The 25,504-nt window shown below is 40.7% G+C and overlaps 1 protein-coding gene across 5 annotated transcripts in view; it reads right to left on the bottom strand.

Annotated features, from left to right (window-relative positions):
* The window catches only part of plppr2b (phospholipid phosphatase related 2b), a 59,805-nt gene that overhangs the window by 24,581 nt on the left and 9,720 nt on the right, over positions 1–25,504 (bottom strand). For 4 of the 5 annotated variants that reach the window (XM_055009527.1, XM_023278480.3, XM_035952027.2 and 1 more), the window contains 2 exons: positions 22,268–22,378; positions 5,564–5,752 (listed from right to left, as the gene is read on the bottom strand). In XM_055009527.1, coding sequence (XP_054865502.1) covers positions 5,564–5,752; positions 22,268–22,378 — 300 coding nt within the window. Of the gene's footprint in view, positions 1–5,563; positions 6,130–22,267; positions 22,379–25,504 lie in introns of those variants that run through there. The other variant, XM_035952029.2, reaches the window with a different exon arrangement.

Here is a 25,504-nt window from a genome sequence, read left to right as displayed (position 1 = left end):
TATGCACTGTGAGAGTCCAGAGGCTCACCTTGTCACACACAATGAATATCATTTACATGTAGATCTACATAAATGCACCATCAGCAACTCCCCTTCCAATTTAGCTGCCTTATACTTTTTGCTCTGGTTCTGCCAATGCATTACTAACAAAACTATTTCCTGCTCCCTAAGTTTATTGCACATGCTCTTGTAATATCTCAAAATGAGTTAATAATGCCTCTCTTTTGACTAACTGATAAATCAACAATTCGAGAAAAACAGGCTCAGCACGCTGATCTGAATTCAGCCAGATCTCTAACTACTAAAAGGCAGGAGAATCACCTTCTTTAGCATCCAGCATTTATTTAAATCTGCATCTACTTTACTTTTTCCAGTTTTCTTCTTCAACTCTGACTTCTGTGCTTCCACACTGTTTTTGAAGATATGACGGCAGCTGCAGCACAATGCAGATTTTCATGCATCAAGAGCTCTCAGTTGATAAACTCTGGCATGACTGGATAATATGATCTGCCTTCATGGTTTGCCCCAATCCCCATCTTTCTGTCACATGGAGCTGCATTATGCATGAAGGCTCTTCCCAAGGTTTAACAGACAGCAGCAAACAAACTTGGAGCTGCGAGCAGCCCCTGAATGGAATCGAAAAGAGCCTCCTGTTCCCTTTCTCCTCTGCCTTCACCATGCTCATCCTTTGGCTACTTCGAGTCTCCTGTTTGGATTTTGTGTTCTCTTGTTTTTTTTTTCGACCTCTTTCTCTCATTGTGTGTTGTCTTTTCTGCATTTTGCAACTCTGACTCTCCTCTCAAAGAGCGCTTTGCCTTCTCAGGCTGTTTGAGAGGCTTATATTTAGAAGCATTAGAACGGAGCTCTCAAGGGCAAAAGTGCTTAGCATTATGCTTCCAACCCCCATAAAAAAACAAAGGTGGAGAATTGCATTCAAAAATTCATTGATTCACTGCATCATATCCTCTTGCTTGTACTTACAAGTGTGTGCGTTTGTCTGGAACAGTGTGAGATTACACGTGGTGCGAAGCCTCACACTGTGCCACAAGCTTCTTAAGCCTACAATTACCATTTGATCCTCTGATTGGTCACAGCTTAAACGTGTCGGTCGACTGGTGGGTTGCAGCGTGCAATCAGTGCTTGCATAAGTCCTCCATTGCACGAAACACATGCACGAAAAATCGTCATAAAAACCGCCTGTAGCTACTCTGACTAGTACTCAGATCCCAGCATGAGCGGCACACACCTATCAGCTCCCATCTGCACACACAAGAACAGTTTTCAGTGGCAGTGGAGGAGATGTGCGCCGTCATCCGCCCACACACTTACCTTCACTGATGCACTGAAACCTACAGCATTTTTGCCAGGTACCACACAAGTGCCTCGGTTTCGCTCACCCTCTCGCTTCCCCTCTCCTCGTCTCTTCAGTGTTCTACAGTATTCAGCATCACCGTCACACAAACACACACACTGTGCTGAGAGTTATTAGAATCTTACAGGTTCAGCCTGACATGAAAGACATCACAGCTGCTTTTCAACATCGTCACTTTCCCGACAGACTTTTTGATCAGGCCAAAAAGATATGTTGGATTCTGCTTTAACCTGCCCAGCAATTTTTAATGAGCCAGAGCCTAATTACAGTACAGACCAAATTCTCACCACGGCCTGTGAGTGACAGAAACTGTCGCAGAAACTTCTGAGAAACTCTGCATTTTTTTAAAAGTGGATTTTAATATCACCAGCAATAACATAACTTCTGATAGTGACTTTGTAGTTGGTCTACAGTAAATTTGTGAAGGACTTGATGTGCATTGCTGTGAATATTCTAAATAGCTAATCTAGGATCCCAAACATTCTTCAGGGGATGAATCTTGATCAGGTGTCATTATGTAGCCTGGGTACAATTCAAGTCCTAATTATTCTCTATGCTAAAAAAAAAAAAAAAGTAGAAAAATGTTACTGTTTTTAAAAAGTAAATGGATACAGACAGGAGAAACAAATAAATGAGATCAGTATACGTCAGAAGACAATTCCTGACTTAAAGGTGCCCTGTGCAAGCAAAACTTACATTTTTACCAAAACACACTGATTGTATCCCTGAGTGCTGAAAAATGTGTTGAGTGTGTTTTCTTGCTCATAAAACAATTGTTAATCTGAAGTCCACAATAATCCTGCATTGTTTACATCTGTGTTAACTGGCTTGCAGGGTTTGCCGTCACTGCCTTTGCTGGAACAGTGCTGCATATCTCGATACATCACAGCCTCTAGCAGATCAGTGGGAAAGTGTAAAACCATTTTGCAGCAAAGTGTACCACAGGGTGCCTTTTAAGATAAATTCCATAATGGTCAGTATGCTGTCAGGAAGAGGTAATTTTAAAAATCTGAGTCATGCTCATGTCTCAACGCAGTTCATGTGTAAACAGTTATCTGGCAAGATGAGAATAAAAACTGAAAACCTGACAGTGTTTTTCTTTTTTTTTTTAAAGTTATTTTTTTGGCCTTTTTGTCAGCTTTATTTGATAGGTGCAGTGAGAGAGAGACAGGAAACAGGGGAGAAGAATCGGGGGAAGACATGCAACAAAGGGCCGCGAGCGGGAATCGAACCCGGGCCAGCTGCATCGGGGACCAGCCCCTGTACATGGGTCGCCCGCTCAACGCGTTGAGCTATACAGGCGCCCCGACAGTGTTTTTCTATGATGCTGAAGGTACAGAAGGACCTTTTAGTACTGCAGAATATGAGGGTTCATCGAAGCCAGAATTCAATAAGTGTTAGAACAAACACAGGATACATCTCAAAATTATCCAAGCAGCTCAACACATTTAAAGTGACTGAGTCATTTTTTCAACTTCACGGGTGTCTGTGAATTGCAACAGCTGCATTGGATGCAGCACAATGCTGACATGTACTGCTAATGGTCACTAACCAAGCCATAAGTGCCATAATGCATTGCTGCGTAGGAGAATGACAGACGGACAAGCAGACGGACCACATAGCCAACTGAGGATTGGTAGCATTTCATCAGATTTCTAATGGCCATTTTATAGCGCTGAGATGTATTTTCCACAGAATATATCTTATCTATATGTGTAGCTTGTCAAAATGAGAAGAGACATGAGACAAATCCATGAGTTATGACACAAAAATTCAAAAATTTAAATAATAATTTGTATTAATATGTTTAATTGAAGGAGAGCAAAGTATCACAATTAAGTGAGTCACAACAGTGACACAATTAATAGCGCAGAGATTTGAGTAGTGTGTAAAGTAGTAGTAGTAGTGTTACTTTTCCTGACGGGCTTCCTACATATTTCGCTATATAGTAGATATGGAGTAGGGAATGAGAGGATGATTTCAGACACAGCTGAAGGCTAGCATTAGCTTGTTTGGGCTAACATTGGGTTCTATAGGCTGCTATAGCCATAGCTCATAGCTTCTATTTCTTTTTATGTGTTTTTTTGCAGTTGACAAACAGTGGTTTGATCCATTACATCCACCTTCCTTCGGAATATGAATTAGAATTGCTATATTCTACTTTTGAGACTTTTTTCAAAAATGTAAAGTTGCCTCAGATGATCCAAGTTCAGTTGTAGCAGGTTTTTCGTTTTAACTCAAAGTTTGAGCTGACTGCTACTGGTAATGTTACTGTCAAAATATAATATTGTGCATGCACTTGTCTGTGTTAAAACAAGATGTATTCAGAAGATTTTTATTAAAGCAAAGAGTTTATTTTTAAATGCATTCTTTTTTGTTAATTTATTATTTTATTTTCGGATTTGGAGAATGTGGAAATGCAGCAGTATTGTTACTAGCTACTAATGTCTGGTGTCAAAGTGTCCCTACTAAAGACTAAAAGTCTGTTCGCTTCAACAACTGTGAACATCATTTTTACAACCTGAATCCTATTATGTGGTGGTACAAAAACTCAATCTCTGACACACAATTTTAAGTGCTTTAACTCGAGGAAGAAGCAGCACTGACAGTTACAGAACCACAGTAATAATCTTGAATGCCTCCCTATCATTATCCAAGAGAGACACCAGCAAAAGAGTAAAAGAGGAAGCTGTGGAGTTTTCTGGTAGGTCTGAAAATTGTGTAGAGCTGTCATAGGCACAATCCACCCACAAAAAACTCTGCAGACGTCTGTAATGTCAGCTGAAGAACTCATCCTTTTTCTGTTTGTGGAGTCGAATTTGAGAGAAAAGTTCTATGAATGTCTGCTTTTTTTTATTGTATGTGAGCAGGGACTCGTGGGATGGAGCGGTATCTTGGAGAGGGAGAGAACACAGATGCTCTGACTTTCAAAAAAACCCGCTTCACTCTTCAGGCAAAATCATGCCACTCCACTCCCACTCTGAACAGCTCGCACACCCTGACGCAGCTCGCAGCCTGCAGCCATTCGAGTGCATGCAACGCTCCAAACAAGCAAATATCCACACGAATACACGCCTGTGCATCTGTCATATTTGTGTAAAGTTGTCCAAAATGCCGTGAAATTTGCTCTCAAAGTGACAGGCAGGTCTCATAATAATACCCTAGACAACATTTACACATGTTTTATTATTGTAGCTGCAGTTATCCATAATCTTTATCAAAGCATGAGCAAAACAGGCCTTTCTTTTCTGTACTTATGAACTATCAGCTCAGCAGGAAATGACCCAGGACTGCCTGTGCCTATATGTGTGATTACATGTATTTGAGTGTAGCTGCCTTACTGTGTCACTAAGAGACAGCCATGTCGTAATGCCACTTAACTGTAGGACATCAAAGAGATAAGCCTTCGGGCACAAGACAGAAGTCACAGAGACGGAGCTTTGATGAGGATGTGTGTTGCTATGTTTTATTATTAATAGCATCCCACTGTGCTAAAAGGAAAGTATAGCTGCTCTGAATAAAATCCCCTATATTCTATGCTAGTAAGAATAATTACTGCTACTGTAAACTGATTTTGCATTAGTGAAGAGGCCCAAATTGCTATAGAGAATTAGTAAAATAAAGTAAATGAATACTGATATGCGCTAGGCCAAGAATCCACAACCAACAAATTACTATACCATACTGACGTTTAATTATTAAAGATGTTTCTGTATGCATTCTTAACTTGTGTCAGGTGAAAATAATGGAACTGTTCCCCCTCGTGCACGAATATGAGAACTCATTCACAGTTGATGTTTTATTCTGATTAATGGTGCGTCTTTGCGAAATAAGGACAGAATCTGTTCACTGTAGCTATCTCTGACTGCTCTATGGAGGACAAATATAGTGCCCGTTGCCATGGTTATGACAGAGAACGCATCCACACAAACAGCAGAGACCACGAGGATGCACACCTACACGTCCCCCTTCTTTCGATCCACAAACACCACGTGCACATGAGGAGGAACCATCTGTGTGTGTGTGTGTGTGTGTGTGTGTGTGTGTGTGTGTGTGTGTGTGTGTGTCTCACATGTTGTAGGTCGACCGTGTGCATACAAATGTAGCCAACTGTCACATCTGTGCAATTTGTGTGCGTTCGTGCATGATGAGCACCTGTGGAAGTGCATTTGTTTCTACAAGTTGACTCACCGTCACAGTGGGGATGGCGGTGACGAGGGAGTAGACGAGGACAGGCGGCGCCTTGCTGTAGTCCTCTGGTCCCGGGTACGGCTTGGAGTAGGATTTGTCAAAGCAGAAGAAGCCCTGGATGTGCACAGGAAACGTGTCCGTGTACTCAAAGTAGTACGCCAACAGAACGGTCCCTGCCATGATGACCAGCTGGAAATAAAACATATTGGTTCCAGCTTTAGGATTGGATCCACAGGAGAGTGTAGGAGTTGGGAAAGAAAAGACAGCCGGAAAAAAGAAGAGTGGAGAATATTGTCATGGTTTATACAAAAAGAAAAAGAAAAAAAGGGGGAAAAAGAGGAGAGATTTTTTTCCTTCACAGAGCAAAATGATGGATGCTTCGGTAATGTGTAAAATGAATCAAGTGTGCGTGGAGAGATAGTGAGGGAAGAGGATGAGAGCGGGAGGGGGAGGGAAGGAGGGAGGGAGGAAGGGATGGAGGGAGGTAAAGATAGAGACGGAGGGAGACAAATAAGGAGAAAGACCGACGAAGAGGAGGAAAGAGAGCAATGACAGACACAGAGTGAGAGAGAAGGAGAGAGAGAGAGATCCCTTCAGCAGTGTCAGTGAGCAGAGTGGGAGGGTAAAGAAACAAATGGAGACCGATCAAAGAAAATAGTGCTGTACGGAGGAACAGAAGAAGAAGAACTGAAGAGGGATGGGAAGATGGGAGGGGAGGGTGAGACACCGACGGGTGAAAAAGAGCAGAACGGTGAAGAAGGAAAAAAAGAAATTATAAAAAGAAAAGAAACAACCCCAGGAAAAGCAGAAGGTATAAGACATGTGCATGCAGATCGTTGCATAACTTAACTTGGTACCTTTCTGACATTTAGCTGTATGCAAAACAAAAGCCATGAAGCATAAAATACGACCTTCGTGAATGTTGAAAAAATAAATAATTAATAAACTATTAGCAATTCATAACAGATTGTATGTGTGAGGGAGAGAAGAGAGAGCCATGGGGGATGATATACATAGAAAACACCCAAAAAAAAACATGCTATTCTGCACAGATGAGACAGATGCACAAGTACTAATTATTCATTTATACTCCAATAAACACCACACTGACGCCTTTGCAGGATTCTCTACAGAAAAAAGGGGAAAAAAAGACATCTACAACTGTAAGCTTCTCTAAATCAGTAACTGAAAACTGGAGGGTTGAGAAATATTTGTTTGCCCCCCCCGAGAATGGCCTGAAACTAAAATTGCAAATTAAAAAAAAAAAGAAAAAGGAATGCAAGTTTAAAAGTAGAGAACTGCTGATTGGTTTCATCCTAATCTGCAGCCTAAATGTTTTCTCGATGAGCTTCCATTGTATGTGAAGGACAAATTTATCAGCAGCAAAACAGGAGGAGCCTCTACTGGCGGGCTGAGCTGGTTTACAGCTTCAGGGACAGAGAGGCGGGAAAGAAACAACAGCTTGGCAGCTGTTAATCACAATTTTTTTCTTTAACCTTACAGAAGTCACAGTGTTTGTAGGTTAACACAGATATTATGAATGGAAATGACCATATCAATAATGGTTAACAAACATTGAATTGAAAACTAATAATTACAGTTAAATAGAGCTCTTTCACTGTAGCCATTTTGACTCTAATAACATTATGAATTGGCCATCTGCATTTTAATACTTTCTGGAAAGAAGCCCTATTTTCTGTGTGTTTTTCAGCTAAAAAAAATCTGCTGTTAAACAAGGTCTATGAATCTGATACATAAAGAAACAACAGGACTCTTGTGGCAGCACATCTATGAAGAGCCTAATAGTCAGAACACAAAATAACAAGTACGAGATGACATTCAGACAGGGAGGGAAAGATAAACAGCTGATTCTGATTAGTAAGTAATAGCAGTCAAATCCACAATGTGTAGACGCAGTGTTGCTTTCATTGACAGCATTTTATATTTATGTGTAAAAGCGCTTCAGGTTTGGTTAAAGTGTGACTAACTGCAGCTCATGGTGTGGTTATTTATTTTAGTCAAATGCGACTCGTTTTGACTAGTTTTCCCACTCTTTCATTTCCAGAATTTAGAGTTTACAAAATCAACAGTCATTTGATCGATTGAATATTAACAGACAAAGGAGTTTCATGAGAAAGCAATCTGGAGACACAGTGTTACACAACAGCTACAGTGAGAGTATTGTTGAAATTTTGAAGGAGTGCTTTGGACAATGAAGGGGTGTTCAGTTCTCATATCACACCAAGTGATATCTATTGTGAGGGAGGCTATAAAGGGAATAAAATAAAATAGTCTGGCACTTTGGAAATAGAGAAGATGATTAGCCAATTGTTTGTGCAAGAAGATTATGGTGACCCATTGTGACAGTGGCCTCAAGCAGCCATAGCAATTGTGAAGGGAGAAGTGAAGCGATGCAGTTAGTCCACATAAGGAGGAGGTTGAGGTGGACGGATGGGTCAAATCATCAGACTTTGCACGAACCAAAAATCTGTGTTTCTTTTCAAAATGACTGTTCTATGATGAGGGTCATCTATTTTAACTCAAACCCACGATGAAGTTGTGTTTGTGCCCAACCTTGACCACACGGAGGCGAAAAATATCTGTGCTACGACAAGCCACTGCTTGATGACTTCTTAGAGTCTCTACTGGTTGTGTAGCAACCTCACTGGAGTGAAAGGGCTCCAGTAAGAGAATGTTGTACTATTCCCTTATTTTTTAGTATTTCAAGTTACTTCTACTACATCCAGGATCAAAGCTGTCTTAGTTGCCTAAACTTTTTCACCAACTTCACAAATGGAAAGCTATATTTAGCATGTGTTATATTAACGCATGGTACTATTAATAGTTAATCACTGTATTTTTGTGCAGCCTTTAATGAATTTATTTATCTTAGATTATATTTAAAGGGATGTGATGGAGAATCCTCCTCCTGCTTTACAGCTCTAAACAAGAAAGGTTTCACAGTGGCAGATGGCTGAAGAAGTGACACACCGCTGAGAAAACGTCCTCCAGCATGTTTATCCTCTTCAGCAAAGTGACAGAGTACCCACATGGGCTAATGCTATAGGGAGGGGAAGGGGAGACTTGTTAGGTGTAACACTTCCCAGCCTCATTACATAGTGACAATGAACATGGGAGAAAGAGGATGACCTAATTTAAACCTGCTCGGTTCAACCGTCTTATCCACTACCCTGCATGTTTCCTTTGACCGATTTCTTTACAGATGTTGAAATTCTGCAGGTGATTCCCTGTCCAAAATCAAATAATTGATCTGTTCCCAGTAGCAGCGTGCACAATAAAACTATGTGAATCTGTTTATTAGAAACATCACAGTCTTTTCACCGAGGGTCCCCCATGAGGTGAGCATTACAGCGGAGGAGCGATATAGCCGGTGACAACGTGCCCTTAGGCCTTAAAACAAAATCATGAGGGACACAGAAACAAACACAAACTATACAAACAGCCTGTAGTTTATATTTAAACCAGGAATATCAAGCAGCGCATTCTTCCATGCTTCCATCTACATGAACTCTGTGTGCATTTTTGTGTTTCATCACGTAGGTGTGTTTCCATGTGAGGAGTGTGTTCAACTTTGCCTCGTAGGCATGTGTGTGCATTCCCATTGCTGAGCGGGAACTCTGACACAGGCACGCTGTGTTGAACATTTCTTTCCATCATCCGGTTCCTCTCTTCTCGCCAAGTTACAGAAGGCTTGAGGGAGGGAGGTGTGGAAAGGTGGGAGGAAGAGAGGGATGGAGGTCTACGAACACCCATCAAAGTTTAAACAAACATTTGAAGACAACTGCGGAAAACCTTCCTGGGAGATTATGCCGTTATGTTGTTTTGGCATGTACCTTCTTTCTCCGCATGAGCACTCATGTCGGCTGCGTTTATTGATTGTACTGTCAGTCTGAGCGCTCAGCCAACCACGTGTGCAGAATGCAGAATAATATGTGAGAAGGAGAAAGTTACAGTTTAACGTTAAATCTTTGACTAGATTCCATCCATCCATCATCTATACACCGCTTAATCCTCATTAGGGTCGCGGGAGGGGAGGCAGTTTTGATTTATCAATTAACCTCAGTATATTTTTGGACAGTCGGAGGAAGCCGGAGTACTCGCATGCACGGGGAGAACATGCAAGTTCCATGCAGAAAGACCCTAGGCCCACGCGAAACAGGGATCTTCTGGCTGCAAAGCAACAGTGCTAACCACCGAGCCACTGCATGTGCAGCCCAGGGACTAGATTGTCTCATGCTATTCGTCAGTGCGACTGAAATGCAACGGCTCCTGAATATAGACTTTTCATTAATACAAACAAGAAATAAATATATAAACACTTCAGGCTCATATTTGACATTTTATCCATCTTCCATCCCACATGAGCAAATAACCAACTCCCTGCACTTTGCTGTCATAGCCAGTTTGTCTAAACATCCATATAGGTCAAAGCAACTTCAAGTTGATAGTTTCTAAGTAGCACAGCAGTGCATCTTGAACAAGTCACCTTGGAACATTAATTTGCATAATTTTTTTCTAAAGCTTCATGTGCACAAATAAAACCACAGACAAATTAAGTTGCAGGTGGGTCATGCAGGGTCAAAACAGGCCAACATCATTCTGTCTTTTCAACACAGGCTGTTTTACCATGGTTTTCACACAGCAGCTTCCTGTAGATGTATGCTATCATCATGGGAAGTACTTTCTTTTTGAATTTCAAACAGAAACTCTTTCCCACACTCAGTGAAAATTACTTTCCAGAAAAGCCCCAGCTCTTGTACGTCCTGAGTCCAGTCATTGGTGATTTTCCGGTGATAGTAAAGAACTCAATTTCCACGTTCAGGTCAAATAACTCTCAGTCTGACACCTGCTGTCTCTACTTACAGGACTGTTCACCACTGTCCCTGTTGACCTTTTCGGCATCTGACCTCATTGTTGTACAGTTTAGAATCCAATCAGCCACAGCCAGGTTCACAACATGTCAAACAAAACAAATGAATTTTATGTATCTGTAAGAGAAATGGTATGTTCCTGTTCTAATGCCAAAGATATAATATAATTTTAATTCAGATTTTCTCTCAGTCACATCTCAGCTCAGCCCAAATCTTTAGTGACCGTTTGCAGAGTTTACAACCAAGCACCTATGGCAACTAATTACCAGATGTAATAGAATTTCTAATTGATAAAACCAGCCTCAGAGCTCTATTCATACAATGCGACAATGAGTCCTCTTAATTAAATGACAAAATATGTCATTTGAGCATGCCACACAGTGCTTGCCACTATTGGCAGGACAACATCATCTGTGCCTTCCAAAACTGTCACAAATCACCGTTAAAAATATATCAGTATTATGATGTGACAGCACTGTGGTGTTTTGTGTAATAGGCACAAAAACAACTGAATCAGGTTTAGAGAACTATAATGGTTTGGGTAAAATCTGTATTTTTTTAAGATTAGGAGAGCTTTGTTGTCATGGCTACAAGAGAATACTACTCAAAATACATTTGGTTCAGTTTGGAGGACAGTTATGGTCGTGGTGTAAGAAAAAAAGACAACATAATCTGTGTGAGTTATGGTAGAAAACAGGGAAAGAATGATGTTTTGCTGACCCATCCTTCCTCCCTGACCTCCTCTATATACAAACGCTGTAGCTGTTTAAAAACGTCACCTCACTTTTTCCTTTGTTTGAGTCAGAACGGCTAATGTGAGAGTATATTGGTACTGTTCTGAGAATCAACAGAGAATCAACACACCAGCCTGACAATCATTAGAATTATTTTTATTCCTTCGTCTACATGAGTAATATCGGGTATCAATATCACATTATAAAACCACTGACAGCTGATCTCACACAAGCTCCATGTACAATACTCATTATGTTTGGACACAATGATGATCAAAGGCAATTTGTAGACTGGTCAGTCTCACTTTGGCTCCCTATCCTGTCAAGTGTCAATAAGTAGCTGACTGGTTTATTATACATAACATATATATATATACAGCTGATTCAGATATTCATAGCCACACTTATATTTGACAAGAGGCCAAAATGAGCCGTCCAGTGGGTGCTTCTGTTGCCCTGTGAATAGTAAAAAGTCTAAAGTTTGCTTCTTGTCATCTCTGACTGTGCAAACTATCAATAATAATAGTTCAGCAGTGTGAGTAATAAGCCTGGATCAGCAGTTCTTGTGAAGTGAGACAAAAAGACCAATTTATGCTTAAGGATTTTGCCTCTCAGTGCACTCTCACTCTGTCTCAAGCCAAGAGATTTGGCACTTTGAAATTAACCTCACAGAGAGGCACTAGTCCCGTCTATCTCCTCATCTTTTAACAACTGAATGCCGGCTCAACCGTACGATATAAAGGCAAGGATTTCCATCCGCACATGTATTTTCAGAAGCACACTTTTCAAGGCTCGCAGATCACAAACTCTCACTCAAACACAACAACAGCCTTGTAAACTGCCAACTAAAGTATGAAGGATGAAGGATGCTTCTCTTTGGCGAGAAGCATAAATGTAGGTAACAATCAAATGTACACAATGCATATAACTTCTTAAGTTTCAAGCAACAACACTGCATATAGCACTACATTACACAGCAGAGCACAGGTAGGAATAAGCAGTTTTTTTTATAACTCACACAGATTTGGTATTACCAACTCACTGCTTTAGTATCTGGGGCGATTTCACCAACACGAATGACAAATGAGGAATTACAATGTTACACAATGAAACCCAGTTTGACTTAGTTACTAAAATCTGTCAGCATAAATCTAGCCACAAGGTTGAACCAGAGTTTATAAAATAAGGCAGAATTAAGAAGATGGCTCCTTTCTGGCTGACCCAGGAAACCAAAAGGACTTATGAGGCTGTGTAATTAAGGTTTAGTGCTATTACCTCTGCACTGCAAAGGGAGTAAAAGCAAGAAATCAAAGAGACTAATACAGGACTCGTGACAGAAACTGAGGAAATCTCCTAACCTTAAAAGAACTTTAACTAGAAATGGGGGAAAATGAAATCTGACAATAATAATGCATTGTGGTTTAGGGGGGAAAAAGGGAGAGGTGAAAATAGAGCTGGCATCACTAATGTCTCCTGAGGCAAAACTGTGAGCTCATACATAAATCGTGCAAGTCTACCCTCGGCCTGCGCAGAGCAGCCAGATGGCTGAAAAGTCAACCGATAAAGTCAAACATGTTTATAAAAGGTGAGAATGTGTGGACGGAGGCTGGTGTTGAGATGACAGCACCCTGCCAGGAGACAACGAATGTCACACTGCTGAGGATGAGCTGGAGACATGCTGCTTCGTTTTGCTCTCAACATGCCTGATGTGGTTTTTGAATGAGTGTAAATGAGTCCAAAGAAGCATGCAAGGAGATGAGAAATTCTACACATGTATCTGCTTAGTGAGTCCGTGTCCTTTCCTGGGTCATGCATGTTAGCTGTACAATGTACAATCCTGTCATAAAGTCTACTCTTATGATGCCTGTGCTCAGTTTTTGATCACACTTTCATAGAAGTGTTGATTAAATTACATGTTTTAACACTGCATTGTCATCAGAGGTGCAATTTTTTTCTGCCTGCCTTCATGTATGTAAATGATAAGAATAAAAAAAAACAGTTTAACACCATATTGAACTCAGCCCCCAAGAATAAATATAGAATTAAGACATCATATTTTAATGTCACCAAAAACTGAACATTGCGAGCTCCATAAAATTATGTCTACATTAGAGTGTATTTAATATAGTGGCCACTGATAGCAATATGTCACCATTTTGCAGCCTTAAATTAAACGACAATTTTAAAACGTGCTGCAGTTTAACAAAAAAGGTGGTATCATCAACAGAGGCACATTTTTACATTAGTGTCAGGTTGGTTTCAGATGACTTCATAGACTTCTAATCCTCATCATGTTCAGCATGAAAATTTCCACTAAATTAGTACGAAATGAGGCCGCAACACCTCTCCTGTTTTTGTTTTTCCTGATGAGCTCACATAATTACTCATGTGACTCTAGCCCGTGAATATTTCACGGCAGCTATGATTTTATCTCACAGATTTTTCGCAGATGAAGGCCAATTTTCTAAACCAAGAAAAACATATACAGACACAAACTGCTTTATGTAGATCACTATATTCATACGCTGAGCTCCTCTCTCATGTATTCATCCGTAGAAATCTCATATAATTGAGACACTCACTGGAGCATATCACAGAATCACCATGGATAACAAGCAAATGAATGGGCTTTACTGCCGTCTGGTGTCACTGGATTGTATTACAGGATACTGAGCAAGTCAAGTGGATGATAGATTAGATAGAAAAGAGTGGACAAGCCAAGAGGATAGAGCCCTAAAGAGAGGGCTGGGAGTAGCAGCGTAGGGAAAGTGGAAGAAGATAAACAGACGGATAAAACAGTTAATGAGACATTAGTATAGCACAGAATGCGGCAGGGCAAAGCCCAGCATGCCGCTGGGAAATAATACTAAGAGTGGAAGAAGAAAGGAGGGAAAATAACAGACTGGAGGAGGAGCAAGAGAATAAATGAGGATATATGAGAGTGTGAAAGAGGGTGAAGTGGAGAGTAAGGTGAAATACAAAGAGGGAACAGAGGAAAGGAAGAGGATCAGAGCAGGCATTCATCTTTTTAGGCACCTCCATTCTCTCTTGTGTTTGTCTTATTATGGGGTGTATTTTATCACCATGCCTTGTTTGTCTTAAACTCATCTTTTTTCTTCTTCTGTTATCTGTCAAAAACATCTTTCCTCAGTCATTGCCAAGCCCACGCTCTGTGTCTCCCCTTTCTCACAGAATTTCCCCTCCATGTCCCTCAATCATCCTCACTGTCAAAAGTCTACAAATCTGCTCTTTCATACACACTTTGTCCATCTGTATCTATGGTGACGGTTTCACTCCCTTCACCCTTTCTTCTTTTTCTTTCACCTTTCTGCCCCATTTTTTTTTATTGCAAACAGATGCATTCAGAGCTTCCTCATGCCAGTGGACTACATATCCATGAATAGCACATTTAAATGCTTGCTGCTACACACCAAAGAACAATCACATAATTCTGCAAAATCCCTCGTCCTCAAGCACACATGCCCCCGCATCTTCCAAACAAGGAGGAATAAAAGCAGATGCAGGCACACACACACACATTCCCAGAATATACCCTACAGTGCAATTAAAGGGTTTTATTCCAAAGCTCCCTACTTACGAATATAAACACACATTAACATGTATTAATTTTTAAAATACACAATTGTTTGATATACATTCCTGTTTGTACAGGATTGCAACTTTTGAAATGACACCCTTTCGCAGCAGTGGCACATAAATAATTTCTCTAACAAGTGTGACTTTAATGTATTCTGCCCTCCTGCCAATTTCATAAGCTGTTCTTGAATTTTCTACTATACGCTTTTGCTACCAAGAATTTGACCTTATACAAAGCAACATGCAGCATCGCAAGCACTGAGAATCAGTCCGCATATCTGAATCTCATAATTACATGTTGCTCAGAAAGAAGCACCAGCGAGGGAAGATTATATCTCACATAAGAATTTTTATTTTGGAGGCTTACTCCAGCAAGAATCTTCTATTTCTGATGAGATAATATGGCTGCAGCCCAGATAGGCAGCTACTCCTTTCAGTGCTTGCAGATGATGTGAACCTACAGTATATTGCAACATACGGGGACTCTCATCCCTCTCTCACTCCCTAAAGTGATAACAGGTAGGAAGCAGCACAGCTAACAAGTGTTTCAAACATCCACCCAGAATGTTGAGAAATCCCTGCGCAGGAGACAGGCGGGCAGGTGCTATTCATGGAGTCTGAGAGATAATGAGGTGAAAACTAGTGGGAGAATAATGTGAGAATGAACCGTTACTGTGTCTTTGAGGAGGCATGTGTGTGTTGAGGAAGGAGTGGGTGCATAATAAAAACAATCTAGATGCATTTTTTATTAAAATGAGTATGGAAAGTAACACCGTCAAATAATTAAATATGATATTCAAGTGTAAGGTAATGTGCTTGGGGACGCCATGAAACTGAATTAGTTGCTCATGCAGCTTTGATATCTCTCCGAGGTAGTAATAAGAAACTTTGATGGCGCATAAATTTATCATAAAAAGGGTTTAAGAGAAGTTAAAGATAATTAATAGTTAATGATTTCAAGGGATGTTTAAAATATTGGGTTCCTGGAGCTACATGAAGATTTAGTCTAATGGAGCATTTTTACTTAAACATTGTAACAGGTATGAGAGGGAGATCTAATGGAGGCGTAAAATAAGCATATGTAGTGCTTCGATTAGAGAAACTGTGTGTACAGTTTGGTTGGGAGGTCTTGGTTCTGGCGAGTAAAGCTGTTTGGAGCCAAAAATATTTGGAAAAGAGTAAACAGATACAACAAATGCATTGCCTGGAGGCAGAAGATGTACTGAGGCGATGTTGAGCCCAGCAGGGAATATGGATGAAGCAAGCGCATGCAGAGAGGGAGATGCTTTGTTGCAGGCAACTGTGAGCCTGATGTGTTTACAATCGTATTCATTATTGAAGCAACCTATGCTGCGCTGCCTCAACGCTGAAACAGTGAAAATGCCAGAGGTCATCTGTCCCCAGACAAAGTAACACCAACCATCAACAAGCCACCTTGCTGTCTGTGTACTGGAGCTGATGTACTTTGCAGCAAAACAAAGAATAGAGGCTCCATGACACGCAGCGAGACCAATGAAACAAAGAGAAATTCTGTTTATATACTGCAGACTTTGATGAATTTAAATGCCTCACTAGAAGACGTTCAAGGTCTACATTTTCTTTTGAAAATGTGGCACACAGATCATATGGGGTTCATGTTTTTGAGAATTGACTTAGTTGGTTTAGTGAGCCACCGATGTAGCATTTCACTAAAACACTACCGCAGACGGACAACGGATCAAAACCAATGCAGCAGAATCAAAGAATTTCATTTTTCATTCTTGTCGGACCCAAACATTGCTAGCTCAGTGGCATCCCTTCAGACAATTTACTCTATCACATTCCACACAGCTCCCTCTGAGACACAAAAGGATTTATACAACTTTTTTTTACATATGCAAGGATACTCCCTGACGTCTGTAAACAAACTCTGATGTGTAAAATTGTTGGTGTGTTTAACCAACCAAGTGCCCAAAGTTAACCATACAAAAGTTTAGTCTTGCATTAGTTGCTGCAAGTGAATATTGTATTACAAGAAAGGATACACTGTAAAAAAAAAAAGTACATTTGAGCTGTAGTTGAAATAAAGTACTGTTTCAAGTATTTGTTGCTTATCTCTGCTTTGTTGAAGCATTCAATCAACATGAAATTATATATTATTTCCTTTAAACTGGTATACAAACGTCAGTCTGAGTCATTTAGCACTGCGCATGTTTCTTTAAATTTCTCTATTGCAACTCAACCGCCATTTTCTTTCGGTAGAATTATGGGACACAAAATGAAACAAAATGACAAAATCAAGCTTTATATTTTACATTTGGGTAAAGAAAATAGTTAAGTTGAGAAAAAATGGAAATTTCAAGTTGACATTCCTTACAATGAAGTTGCAACAACTTCATTTTGATCATTTAAGTACATCTAACTTAAATCAGTGACATTAACATTAGTTATCTCAGTTTGAATATATGTCATTTAATTGTATGCTAGCAAGTGACGCGATTAATTTAAGTCGATCCAACAATTCTGTATTTTAGAGAAACAAGTGTTAGTGGTATCTGCACTAGTTTTTTCTGTATTGAAAAGAAAGTTAGTTAGGACGAGATTCAGGTTCCTTCACAATGTTTTCACAAATTAGCATGGAAATTAGTATATAAACAGAGACAGTAAACTATGCTTTAAAACTGCAAACTCATAAGAGAAATACTCTTAAGAACTTACTGTGCAGGCACACATTATCTACTGGGAAATAGGACATGCAAGCAGACATGAACTAACACCTTTAAGTATAATCAGAGACGGCATAAGCTCCAGACCTGAAATATTACGTGGTCTGATGCTCGGTAGTCTGTTTGTTTTACAGAACTCACGGTGCCACAGGAGGATGCAGCCAACGAGGCGTGAGGAAGGAACATAGAGGAGGAAGCTCAGCTAGTGGAAGCTGGCAGCTGAGGCTGAGCAGAAGAGCTGGAAAGCCTGGATACACGCTGCAAAGGCTGTGTGCCATGAATTAGCAGCTACAGTCCATCCATTAACAGTAAACAGTGATGATTATCACATCTTACTATTGTTACAGCTGATTTCACACTACTACTGATTAGCTGCAAGCTGTAAGCTCAGTGAGATCGACTCAAACAGTCCACTTGTTGTCAGTCGTACTTGAGTCCTTTGTAACTCGTCTTCAGTACAGGCCCATCTGTCCTAGATCACAACCAACTCACAACCCTCCTCCCACCCAACAGTCAGGAGCCAGTCATATCAAAATGACTTTTTAAAGAGGATCCTTTGAAGCGGTGCCTCTGTTAGGCCCCAGACCAGCCTCTTGTGTGGCTTCACAGTGTGACATCAGAACAGCAGAAAACAACCGAGAGCAGCAAAATGTTGTTTTTATCCCATGCAGCTAAAAGCAAAATCTCTCTCATTACGGGAAACTGATCAGACAAGTTTTCACATTTTAATCTACTAGAGGAATAAAACTATGGCTGAAGAACAGTGAAAAGAGAGTCGGGGGAGGAAACATGGAAAGTGTGAACAGAGGGACAGAGAAATACAGTAATCACTGTTAGATATGGTAGGCAAGGCTTGAGATAAAAGCAGTGATGAACTGACAGTGGGACTGACTGAGGAGGGCCATCGTCAAGGAAATGAAACGATGAAGGAGGAGGAGACGGAGAGAGAGCAAGAGACGGTGACAGACAGACTGTTAGATTGAGAGGAAAACGACGGAATGAGAAGGAATCAGCAACAAGATCACAAGAGAGGAAGGGGAATAAGACTGGGCGTTTGAATTGAAAAGAAATGGGTAATGAGATGCTAATGTAACAACAAAGGAGAGAGTGCCCTCCGGGGGGAGCTATGCTACAGCGAGCTGCTTTAGTATGAACACAGCAGAGGGGGGAAATTTAATTTTAAAAAGCCCTTTATTAAACTACTGCAATGCACGCAGATTCATTCAGGTGCATATGCAGCGATTAAAGTCAAACCGCATTCACATCATCCCACCTCTGGCCGTGTTTGTGATATTAAAAGCAGGCCCACCCTTGGAGACGTGGTATTTAGGAGACAAAATGGGAAGAAATACTCAACTCGAGTTCGTGTCACCTCCCAGACTGTGATCCCATTAGCCACTATCTGTCCCTGTTTGAAGCTCATTTTAGTTTCTGCTTTCTCGTGCCTCCTGCTCCCCTGATTCTCCTCACCTGCCCCTGGTCTTGACTCCTGCCTACACAGTGTGCTGTATGTGCTCCCTAGTTTCCCATATTTCTTTGAAAGATTGCCTTTGTTCATCCCCTTGTATTCATCGCTTTCCATCAGTTCTCAAGTACAAGTCTCGATGGTTTTCGTTTCCACTTTGTTCTTTGTTTTTTTGGCTTTTTGCCCGGTCCCTGCCTGGATTTGTTTGCTTGTTTTGGACTGAATCTGTGTGTGACCACCTGGATTCCAAGAAGAGGAAAGTGTCTTTTCGACTTTTAGTATTTCTCTGAGTCTATGTTCAGCCCAAGACATTACAGACTAGGTCTGCTGAGGACAAAATCTCTCCTGGAAGAAGCAAAATGGAGGAAAGGGATGAACAGACCCAAGAGCCGAACAACAAAGAGAGAAGATGAAATGATGTAGACCCATGGGGAAACATGAAGCTGGACAGAAGTGCTGAGGATAAATGAGGAGAGTGGAGACTCTGTGATGACGGACAGGATTTTTGAGTGGGAGGAGGAAATGAAGCTTTACAAGTAAAGGGGAATAATGGAGAGATCTATGGTGCAAACGATGTAATTACTCAAGGGAATGAGTTTTGAAGAGGAGTGATGCAGAGAACTTGTATGAAAAGAGTGACTGGGCAGTACTCAAGAGACTGTCAAAGGGAATACTGGAGGAGGGGAGGAGCACCTCTGACAGATATAAGCCCAAAGATATTATAGGCGCACTATGGAAAAAATTAGAAAGCTGGAAAATCATTATAACAAGTCCTCCAGAGGATGCTGAGAATGAGCCTTTACCAAAGCACAATGAAAGAAAATAAAACCTGCAGGGATTGCGGGATATTTGTGCTATAAAGAGATGCAGAGGTAAGAGAGGTGCAGTGAGGAGTATTGTTATGTGGAATGAGAGTCAGATTCATGTGTCGGATGAGCCAAAAAGAGCAGATGAAAAAAAGCTACATTATGATCTTGAGAGGATGTTGTGAATTAGCACAAAGGAAGAGAAGGAGAGCAAGGTGGAAGAAAGTCCTTCTGGAGATTCAGTGGGAGATGTTGGTGTTATGATCCTGCTCCAGCTTCTGCCCTTCTTTCCCCTTCTTCCCCATTTTTCCTCCTTTCTCCCTTGGGTCCTGATCTGTTTCTGTTTTGTCCTGTCTCTTTGGCTCCCTCTGTTTGTGTCTGTTGGTCTCTGCATCTGTCTGTCTCTCTTGTCTCTCTCACCTGCCTGCACTTTGCTGATTGCTGTAATGCACATCAGCTGCAGTAATCAGTTCACTCCATTCACCTGTTCTCCACCTCACCTCCACCTATTTAAGCTCTGTGCTTTCATTCACTCCCCGCTGGATCATAACGACTCACATTCTGTCACAGACTCTGGTTTCCCCCCTTGTATTTAGTTCTCCACACCAAGCCCTGTGAACCCCTCGTCTGCTTCCCCCCCATCCTGGATTTCCCCCTCTTGGACTCTGTTTTGCTCCGATCTGTTCATGGATATTCCCCAGCCTTCTGTCTGCCAGTTTTCTTCCCCCCACTAACTTCTGGATTCCCTGAGCCTGCCTGCTTTGCCCCCTTAGTTCTGTTTCTCCTGGTTTTGTAAATACATTGTTTTGTTGTCTGGTTTAGTTTATCCCCGTTTTTGTAGTTGAGCTGTGGGGTTTTTGTAGGTCTAGTTTGTAATTGATTCTAGTCTTAGATTTGGTTTAGTTTATCTCCTGGTTTGTTTTCCCCTTTCTGTATTGGTTTAGTTAGTTTTGTTTAAATAAAGACCTGTTTCTGTTGCCACCAGTCTGTCATATATGTGCCTGTGCTTAGGTTCTCCTACCGTAGGTGAACTAAAGAAAGATGGAGTTTCTACTAGAAACTTTAAAAAATAAATAAATAATTAAAATCCTCAATGAAGCAACTTTACGTAAGCTTGTATTTAGATTTTTTGTTTTTTTAAAGTCCCTATCTATTCTCAACTGTCTTGTTTGCCTTTAATTTCAACTGAAGAACCTAAATTCCTGATTCTCGACTTTCGTTAAAACCAGCGTTAAAACTGGAGTAGGGAGGAATCTGGAAAAGCCAAATCTCAAATTGGGATTCAAATCCCAATCTCCCAAGTGAATATTCTTTGTCTGTCCACTTGCACCTCCACATATAACTTAACTGTGGCCTTTGTTGCTCTTCATACTATCTCAACTGTGAAAAGACCTCCTGTGATTGGCTAAAATCTTTTATCAATCATTAGATATTCTAAAGCCTGAACACAAAGTCAAGATGACATGCAGAAATATAGTTTCCTCCTAGATCACTTGAATTGCCATTTGCTGAAAGGTAGGCCTGGAATTTTTGCCAAATAATGCAGAATTATGGTAGGGGCTACCTACCATAGCTTTAAACTTTAATATTTCAACTTGTATGGAATGCGGCAACAAATTTTTAAGCTAAACTCAACAAAATAGCTAATTGAGCTCATTCTACTAGCTGTAGCTCAGAGGACCTGCAGGTTCGGAGCGTGTTGGCAGTGGCACAGGCTAATTGGGTTCCCACTCATAATTAGGCCAATTAATTAGGAAATGCAGCTGAGGCCATGAGTGCTCTAGCAGGTCATTTAGGGATCACAGGCAGGAGAAGAAGAGTTGTGGGAAGAGTGGGAAAAGTAGGAGCTTATGAACAAAAAGGTCACTCGAGAGGGACTTTGTGATTGATCCCCTTCGCCGTCCTGCTGAATGTTATCACTAAGTGATTCACGGACCGAGGGTAATTACCCATTTGTGATAATTTATCCAAATCAATCATTTCTTTTGGGAGTCAGTGAACTGGAAACAGGGCCTGCCAGCTGATGGAGTTTCCCAGCTGATGCTCATTGTCGCTAATCTGCCATGAGAAACATGTCAGTTGGTGGAAGAAAGATGCAGGAGAAGTGGAAGAGAAAGGAAAGAGAGGCGCAAGACTGTAAAATGTGCTTTCATGTGTCCATCAGTTTGCTCTGTGTGACTCCAACCTCTTCTCGGGCGCCTCTAAAATCTCCACCGTCTGCAAAGCACTCAGCTCTTTATTCATACAGTTATATCACCCATCCTATTGTAGCACTCTCAAAAACACGTGCAAGTTTGAGATGTTCGACTGTAGAGCTAGGTTAAGTTAGGCCAAGTGTGAAAAATGATGCCTTCAGTCGTAAGTTTGCCACCAAAAGCAAGTCGCAATCACTTTTAACTCGACTTTGTTTGTCTGATGTGAGTTCAGTCAGATGAGCACAACATGGGACCACGGTGCTGAGTATTATTTTGTTTAAACAAAATGTGTCCTAACATTCGTACTCACCTCCACTAAGAGGAAGCAGGGCACGATGTAGGTGCTGGTTTTCTGCAGGCCTCTGTCTGCTGGAACGTTCCTCATCGCGGTCCTCTGTGCCGCCATACGACTGTCCATCATCTGTGGAGTCAGAGGTCATCGTAAGACTTCGGTCTACTAGAGCTGTTGTGTTTGTGTGAAAGTGACTATCAAAATCTGCAAAACATGGCATAAAAATCTGCTTTCACACATAAAAACATGGATGTTCAAGAAGATGCGGTCAATTTTGAATACATTTTAACGTTTTCTAAAAAAATAAAAGCTGCATACTAATTCATAAAATGCTGTGCAAGTATATGGTGAAAGATAAACTAAGGACGGACTATGGTAATAGTTAAATAAATATTCAAAATAATTTCATTTGCTTTGAGACAGCTTCAAACTTATCCTGAGCCAATGTGGAGGTTTGGCTGTGAATTATTATTGGCTTGACATATGTGCAAGAAAGAGAGACTGGACTGGCACTTCATTTTCACCACTTTATTCAACTTTGTAGCCACAACGAGTCACTTAACAGTTCTCCAGGAAAAGCAGAGTGTAAGAAGTAGTCCATCCCTGTTCAGTACCTCTCCTAAAATAAACGTTAGGGTAGAATTATATGAGATACCAAAATAACAGTTTGTGGTACAAATTCTTTTATGTTTCTCTGTGAATTTTGAAATATTTGTCTTTAAATAGTAAAACCTTGTCCACAAACAAAGACCTCATCACTGGACAGAAACGGTTTTAGTGGTGCAGCTCTTATTGCTCAGGTGATGCAGAGAAACTAAGTGCAGATTATGTAGAAATGAAGCTTATATTGGACGAGTCCACTGCATGTGATTAGTCCCAGTGCAAACATTCAAGGAGAGCAGTGCATCTAGTTTACAGCCAAAACTGGAATTCTCAGACCTACAAAAGTAAGCACAGTTTAAAGGCGTTTACCTAAGTAAGTCCATGTTATGCTGCTTTATACGTCTTTATCCATTTTAGAAGTAAATTGTGTACTTTTTACTTTATTACATGCATTTCTCAGGCTTAGTGCAACAAATGATCACATATATTTTAATATTTATATATTAGGCTCCTGAGCTATTTATAAAATACATGTAAATGAGCCCCCTCTTTGCCTGCCAACATCAAAGTGATATTTGCACACAACTCACTACCACAATGTATATATAATATTCTGAAATACAACACTCTGGGCAATGAGAATTTCTAGCTTTGATACTTTATTGAAGTATATTCTTCTTTAAAAAGCTAAAAAAAATTAATTTAAAAATGGCACCAAAAATTCCTTAACATAATTGAATATTGGTTTTATCTGGTATCACCTCTGTCAGTCTTGTGATGGAAATGTTTCTCGGTCTGTGCAAGAAAACAAAGCTTTACTCACTATCACCACATCAGCTGGAGAGTGAGGCTTCTCAGAGACTGGCAGATGTGGCCCCATTTAAGTGGGATCAAACCTCCACAGTGAACAATAAGAAGCACGATTGTCCAACTACTTAAGATTCATGGACATAATGAGGACACTTTGAGCCCGGCGTGTGTGTCATTCATCCATTAATAAAGTGGAGACATTCAAAACTGCTGATTGCCCCTATGCTTCACTTTTTTTCCAGATAATAATGTCTGAGCACAAAGAGGAAATCCTTGTTATTATCTACCATGAGTTTAAACAAAGGGAAAAAAAGGTATGCAAACACACAACTACTCTTGTACGCATACACCAACTCATGCATCAATATGCAAAGATGCCCATAAAGACACATTCTGCGTGATACATCAAAAATGCGCGCGCACACACACACACACACACACACACAGGTATGCACACACACACACACACCCACACACACACACACACACACACACACACACACACACACACACACACAGGTATGCACACACACACACATACCCACACAAACCAGTACAGGGAGGCAATCAAAAGAATTGGGGGGGAAATGAGGTTGAAAGGAGGAGAAGTAGAGTGGAAACAGAGGAGCGATGATCAAAAACAAAAGCCTGACAGAAAGAGATAAGAGAGAGACAAAGTCATGATGCAGACGTTCGGAGACTCCTCAGAAGTAAAGAGGGTGGGGTGAAAGCCAGCAGACTCAGCAATGGCAAATGATAGCGATTGGGGGATAACAGGTAGAAGTTGAAGAAAAACAGCTCCAGTCCCCAAAGTGAGAATAAGAGGAAAGAAGAGGGGGAGAGATGGTGAGGAAAGTTAGAGTAAGACGGAGATGCTCAGGGGACTGCACTCCTGCTAAATAATGTCAGCTTCTGCTCTTTTAAGTTTAGGGAAGCCTCAAAAGGCATTCAAATATATCCTCTTTGATTAAAACGGCAACTGCAATTTTTTTTCAAGAACTCTGAAACTGTGATATTATCAATCATACAGCAAAAGCCCTCAGCAATCCTCGGTATAATTTTATTCACTCACTGACCAATTGGTTTCCCTCTCAGATATCGAGCTTATTCCCTCATCTCCCTGACAACAATTATCTCGCTGACTTTATGGCTGAGGGCAAATCTCTGCTGCCTTGTCAGCCCTTTCCCCGATCAATGGTCGTTATGGGTGAGAGGGGAGGACGCCGCTTCACTGAGTTGGAACGCGTCCATGTCTTCGTTGTTCACCTGAATACCTATCAATCATAATGGAAAAAATTATATAAGAAGAGAAAGAGGAGGTGGGTGATTCATTCTTGTTTACCCAAACACTAAAAATACATTATCTTGTCATTTATGATGACAATACACGACACACATTTGCATTAGGAGCAGGAAAGGATATGCATTAAGTCCTGCAGGAACATGTTTTAGACAGTGATAGAGAATGTGCATTAATAAATAAAGAATTAAGGATGGAATGCTCCCACAAACCAGAATCAACTTATATCTCCTCTCATCTGGAACAACTTAATCGAAGAGAAAATTTTCACTCAAATGCTATCAAGGCCTGCCAGACTTCTGACTCTGATGAGATTCAAAGAGCTATGTTCAAATGTGGATTTCCTTTTAAACAACGCACAGAATCTGCCATGAAAGCATGCGCCTTTCTGCACAGCTGCACACAGCTGAAGAACAACGATCCCTTCAATTTAAACATGCATGATTTAGAGATTCACCAAAAATCACCCCCGGTGCTCTTATGGGATCCGCAAACTTGAACTTCAATTATCATGTGACTAAGTCCCTCTTGGCAGTTTTGGT

The sequence above is a fragment of the Amphiprion ocellaris genome, chromosome 4, assembly GCF_022539595.1.
Source record: "Amphiprion ocellaris isolate individual 3 ecotype Okinawa chromosome 4, ASM2253959v1, whole genome shotgun sequence".
NCBI classification, from domain to species: Eukaryota; Metazoa; Chordata; class Actinopteri; family Pomacentridae; genus Amphiprion; species Amphiprion ocellaris.
The sequence above is the reverse complement of the archived record's forward strand: the minus strand, read 5'-3'. Positions and strand labels throughout refer to the sequence as shown.